The sequence below is a fragment of the Desmodus rotundus genome, chromosome 3, assembly GCF_022682495.2.
Source record: "Desmodus rotundus isolate HL8 chromosome 3, HLdesRot8A.1, whole genome shotgun sequence".
Lineage (NCBI taxonomy): Eukaryota > Metazoa > Chordata > Mammalia > Chiroptera > Phyllostomidae > Desmodus > Desmodus rotundus.
Genome location: NC_071389.1, coordinates 162,824,494 through 162,830,493, shown reverse-complemented (window position 1 = coordinate 162,830,493; position 6,000 = coordinate 162,824,494). Strand labels below are relative to the sequence as shown.

The following is a 6,000-nucleotide window of genomic DNA, read 5'->3' as shown; positions in this document are numbered from 1 at the left end:
AAAATAATCATTACACACACTCAGGAAATACGCGTATATTTACTAATTAATTGTAAGCTGCAGCTATATCTACTATCAAAACAACTGCCTGCAAAAATGTCATTTTATTAAAAGTGTAACTTTGTCCTCCCATTTGACAACTGGTGTTTTCCAGTAAAAAAGAAACTATTCCACAACGGAAGCATCATGCTCGGTGATTCTGTCTACAGCAACGGTTCTTTTAGGCGTGATAAGGTAGCCAGGTATTTTTGAGCCTGGCTACCTTTCGTTATTTTCAGTTAGCAAGTTTAGCTAGGAATACCAGTTTTTTATTAGGATGGTAACAGGCATTTGAACAATTTTAGGGAGTTGTGTTTCCCTTTATAATGTTCAATGTGTAAATTACATCTTAATGAACTGTAATGCCATCATTATGAGAGATGCCAATAAACAAAATTTCAAGGCTTTTAAAACTTTATATTTTAATGTTTAGAAATATGGAATTTAACTAACAAAATTTTTATATTTGCTGATAACAATTTCTCATAGTGATGGTGTTTTTATATTCTAAGTACAGATTTTTCTTGCCTTTTTGTTTCGTTTTGTTCTTTTAACCTCTTATTTTGGGATAAACTTGAAATATACACTATGCACAGTACAAATCTCAAAAGTAAGGTTGGGGTTATTCAACACGGATACTTTCTAATAGGGCCCAGAAGTAACACAATAGAAAGTCGACCTGACTCAAAAGGAAGTCTCGTAAAAACTTTTGCATAGTTTTTACCATCAGCAGCCTGACCCTTGATCCTCATTTAAGGCAAATGCCTTTCATGAAAGGACTGTGGGTCTGGGCCTTCAGAATTATTGGTTTATTTTTATTCAATGTTGAAGTTATGTTATTTATGGTATATTTCTATATTTTGCTGAAAAATAAGTCATCCTTTCTTGAAGAAAATACCCAGTGTTAACGACTAGCTCGTGACTGGGTTTGCCAGTCCCCGTCGCTGCGCACAGCCTACAGCGTGGTGGGCACAGGCATGCACCGCGCCTTTGGGGTCTGTTAGTGAGACCTGTTGGAGACACAGGACCTGTTTCCTACGTGACAGCTTCATGTCACAAGACACACGTCACGGTACTCAAAAACCTTACAAACACAAAAAGTGAACGATTTCTAACTCTATTCATTTAGGAATGCTAATGCTACATTTGAGATTAAGATTACTAGAATTTTAAAAATATCAGTTTAACAGTTCAACGGATGCGTGAACTAATGTAACATTAAGACAGTATAAAATGGTAGCCCAAACGGCTCAACCTCCATTTTCCAGCTACTAACATTACTTCTTAAATTTATATTCAAAATGGTTTTTTAAATTATAGCTTTATCTGTATGTTGTAAGCAATAAGCTCGAGAAAGTTTTGAGTTTAGCAGAGCCAAACCTCACCAAGAAAATAATTTGCTGAGAATGAAACAATATATTATCAGAAAAGTAACATTAATTTGATTGCACAAAGACTTAATGCTGTACAAATTAAATTAAAAATTTTCATTAAGGTTTATATAGAAACATGTACATAACAAGAAATGAACATAGTTGTAACAAAATCAAAACCACACATATGTGACATATGCTAGTTTATACAATAGCAGCATAAACTATATTAAATTTTAGATAAGTATGAATTCTTTTTAAAAAGGTATTTTTTACAACTTAATAAAACATTCTGTGCTAATAGGTATATGACAAGAAGAATAAAACACCTTATGGAAGTAAGGACTATCTGTTTTCAAGTAAAATATATCAAGATGTCCAAAGTTAATAAACAGACAAAAAAGTAAATGAAAAATTGCACATCAAGTTTGCTCATTACCAGGATATATTTTAAATCTGGAAGTCAAACCTTCTACTGTTTTTTGTTTTTGATCCGATGAGCACGTGGTCCCAGGTCCTTACTACAACAGTCTCACTCTGGAGGCATTACGGTGTGGAAGGTGGTTTGGGAGAGGAACAGGATCCTTGACTATCAAAACTGGTTGCCCGGCCAGGTAACTGAAAAGACAACAGTTTCATAGTGTAAGGTCTAGTATAAAAAATAGAAAAGTTGGTAATTACTGCTACCTTTTAAGAGTGAATGATCACTCATGATATGCAAGTCTGAAAGGAAATATACATAACTCCCCCTGCCCTTTAGAACTCACCTTCTCAGGTAGCGTGAGAGGACAGAAGTATCTCACAGAGATGTGGGTGGGGCATGGTACGTGGACGGTATGCAGAGCAGCAATGTATGGACAACTATTCATCACCGCAGATCCACTTCACACTCTGTGACAAGCTTTTAGTTCTTATTGTAAAATAATTATTGGTTTACTACAGTGGGGGGTGAATGCTATGTAAATGCAGTAAGAGGTCCTAGACACACGAGACTGCATTTTACTTGCTCTACAGCAGGAAGTACTTTTAGAGGAGCAATTAATGAGATGACAGGGACTGTGTTTGGCAGATGGGAGCCACACGAGATGAAGAATAATTTCTTACGTTCCTAAATATTATGTGTATTTAAAAAGTTTAGTTACAACAGAATAAACTCTTGATTATCTAGGTAGATTTTCTAAACGATGCTTTAGTTTCTCAGGCCCACCAACCTACCCAGCTCTCGAATTGTACCCTTCTCATTTTAATCCTTTCTCTGCCAACAGCACACATAATTACACACTCATCACTTCCCCACAGTGCAAAATCCAGCCAGTTCTTAGTCTCTGTTTGACCCCTGAATGTAGTGCAGGAGTTGGGAAAAAGGAGCTGCTTGCTGGAGAAAGTACATTTATATAATCTTTTAATCTACTTGTCTTCTGATACTCTTCTGCTAGAAAAATATCTGGGATCTTCTTCTGATGTCCTTATTGTAGCTTATTCTTCCTGTACGTCCTACAGCGACTGACCCAAATGCATGCCCAGTCCATAGCTTCCCTTCATCAGCTAAATGTGTAGCTACTTCTTAAACAGAATCACATGTAATTATAATATATCTTGGGTTGTACAACATATGCCCTTTCATTCATTACGAGTTCTTGCTCCCATGATCTCATTTCTCCCTACAAAGTTCCTATAAAAGCTGAGGTGAGTGCATTTCCATTTGCATTAAATATGGAGAAATGCAGCTGTTGCCAGAGTAAGTTGTCTGCCTGGGGTTATCCAGCCAGAGGGGCAAGGATTAGAACACACAGTTCCCCTGCCCAGCAAATTTTACTCTCATGTTTAGAATCTTAAAATTAATATTCACTCTTCAGACCTTAAATAAAAACCAATATGGTAATCAGGAAAAGGATCATAAATGTATAATAGACAGTAGAGTATACTTTATACTTTAGACAATACCCACTGTTGACTCGAGCTATCTAGAGAATATACTTGTTTATATTTCTGAACCACTCTAGGGGAAAGTGCTGTGTAAATGTGCATTTGTGTGTATGTCTGTCTTGTTAATGGTGAAGTGAGGTAAACATTTGAAACATATATATGTAAGTATATATCTATGATGAGAGTTCACCTATGTTGTCTGAGTAGGCAATGTTCTACCACATTCATCCAGTTTTCTCTATAAAGTCCTGAGTAACACAGCCATTTTTGTTACTCCTGAGACCACAGCCTGGGCCCCCTGACTTTCAGTAGTTATTTAGTGGGCCTAGTGCTAGAACAAGTCCAGTTCATCCCAGTGCCTAGTGCAGGAACAGGAAGCAGAACCTTATCCATGGAGAAATGGCAATGTATCATCCACTTACTGCATGGTTATCTTAGCCACTCTTTTTATTGAATTGCAGAAATTCCATCACCCACCACAAACCCTTTTGTCAGTATGCATTACCTCTCAATTAATCAGGTCACATAAAGGACTGACCTTGTGACTCTTCAAGAGGCTCCGGCAACTGTCATTCCATCTAGCAACATTCAGTGTTTCGATCACATTGACAATTTTGAGTAGGCTCATAGAAGCTGGTATTGATATCGCTTCTGGTTAATATAACAACGTTATAATCAGAGCTAACATTGTGTGACAGTGCTAAGAACTCAATATTCAGCATTTAATTTAGTTTTACTCTAGGAGTTTACTGCTATTACAGAATAGCAGAGTTTAGGTTAAAGTAACTTGCCCCAAGGTTCTCCAATATGTAGTCACACAGCACAGCGAGGCTTCGATCTTAGGCAAGCTGACGCCTAAATATTTAAAAAATCTGTGAGCCCTCCTACTTCCTGCCCAGAGTTGGGGAAGATATCCCTGTCCTGCTACATAGATGGGTTGTATTAGTGGATACCACTTCTACTTAGGAATTCTGGGAAAGTTTAGGTGAGGTGGCTGTTTTCACAAAAGGGAGGCACCAACATTCAGCTTCCAGTTGGTAATGAATTTACTTGTTTTTTCCACCATTCATTGATGTCAGTTTTTAGGATAAGCAAAGAAAATAACAGACTCACAGTTTATGGGCTTACTGTCCAAAATAACATCAAACCCAGAGTTTAGTGATTTTTGAACTCTTAACAAGGCACACAGAACTTTGAGTCCTGGATGACTGAGTGTGTGGGGCAAAAGCAAGAGCAACATCTATTCTTTTTTTAAATAAAAAAATAGGTGAATATATAAAACATCAGAGAATCACTGGTAGACAAATTTTAGTTAAGCAAAAGAGATGCAAAAGAGAGTACGTGTCAGGAAATCACAGGCTCACCTCCAGCAAGGGGTGCCAGTGTGTTATCGGTTTCCGGTGATAGGCCAGCATTTCATTCCAGTGGTCTCGCCCAAGACCCTCAGCATCCAGTCCTGTTCTACACACTCCGATGACCTCATTGTGTCCGACCCTGCAATTCAGAGACTGTTACCTTCCACCCCAATGTTCGAAGATAAACAGTTTCACACATCTTAGCAGACATTTAAACATATGATGAAAACACTAGATTTTGCAACAGGTTCTAAATGATTTGCAGATCAAACTACTTCAGGTCAAATAAAAAATCTTAAGTGAACTAAAATTTCCTAAACCAGATCAGCATTCAAAAATGAGTTTTCAAAAGTGCAGACACAAACCATTTCAGTGCCCTGTAACTTGAGCACATTTCCCAACAATAACAATGGTGTGAGTGAGAAATGCCAGCTGGTCTTTACCTATGTGAGGAGTTTCTTTCCTGGAAGCAGTCCTATTAACTTTAAGCAATGTAAATCAAAATCTCATTCTTTCCACAAGGCTGAATGTTTTATAATGATGCTTATATTTCTCACCAAGAGCTTAATACCCACTTTCTTGTACAAATGACCATATGTAATTAACTCTAAACGATATATCAATGAATGTTATGCTTGCACTATAGTTAAACAGGGCAGGGCTACGATGAGTAAGTACCACGGATGACTTATTATCATATATAGCACCAGAGCATACTGAACAACATTCCTGTTTTGTATTCCTGTCTTGTTTTTACAGCAAGAAATCGAAATAATAATGGCAGTTAATACTTTTGGAGCTTGTTATGTACCAGACACTGCTCTAAGTAATTTAAATGTACTGGCTCACTTAATCCTCACACCATGGCAATGAGTACCACTAACATCATTTCATTCTACAGAGACAGAAATGAAGCACCCGAAGTCCAGGGACCTACCTGCCTGCTTTCATACACCCAGGAAGAGGCAGAGGCAGGATTTGAATGGAGACAGTTGACTCACGTGCACTAGTAGTTAAGTTGCTCAAGCATGGAGTGTAATTTAAAGGCATTTCTAAGGGTTATTTTGACAGACATCTCTAAGGAGACTTTGAGATGATTTTAGGACATTTCATTACTTTCTGTCATTGATATAGATTTGTATGTTTACTATTGTTTTCCTCAATATTATTTCCCAAATAAGCATACTTTTAAAAATAAGTTTTTTTTAATCTTTCTGTTCTGTATATTGTCAGGATCCATTTCTCTGAAGTTGTCTGGGTGCCAAAGGCTCAGTTGAACCTACCTGCGGCCAGTGCTGTGAGAAATC

General features: G+C 37.4%; 1 protein-coding gene across 1 annotated transcript in view; it reads right to left on the bottom strand.

Annotated features, from left to right (window-relative positions):
* Positions 1-1,408: 1,408 nt before the first annotated feature.
* Positions 1,409-6,000, bottom strand: part of SYT10 (synaptotagmin 10) — a 50,234-nt gene continuing 45,642 nt past the window's right edge. The window contains exons 6-7 of the mRNA XM_024575809.2: positions 4,703-4,832; positions 1,409-2,030 (exon numbers count right to left, since the gene is read on the bottom strand). Of these exons, the coding sequence (XP_024431577.1) occupies positions 1,959-2,030; positions 4,703-4,832 (202 nt within the window). The 3' untranslated portion in view covers positions 1,409-1,958. The remainder of the gene's footprint in view (positions 2,031-4,702; positions 4,833-6,000) is intronic.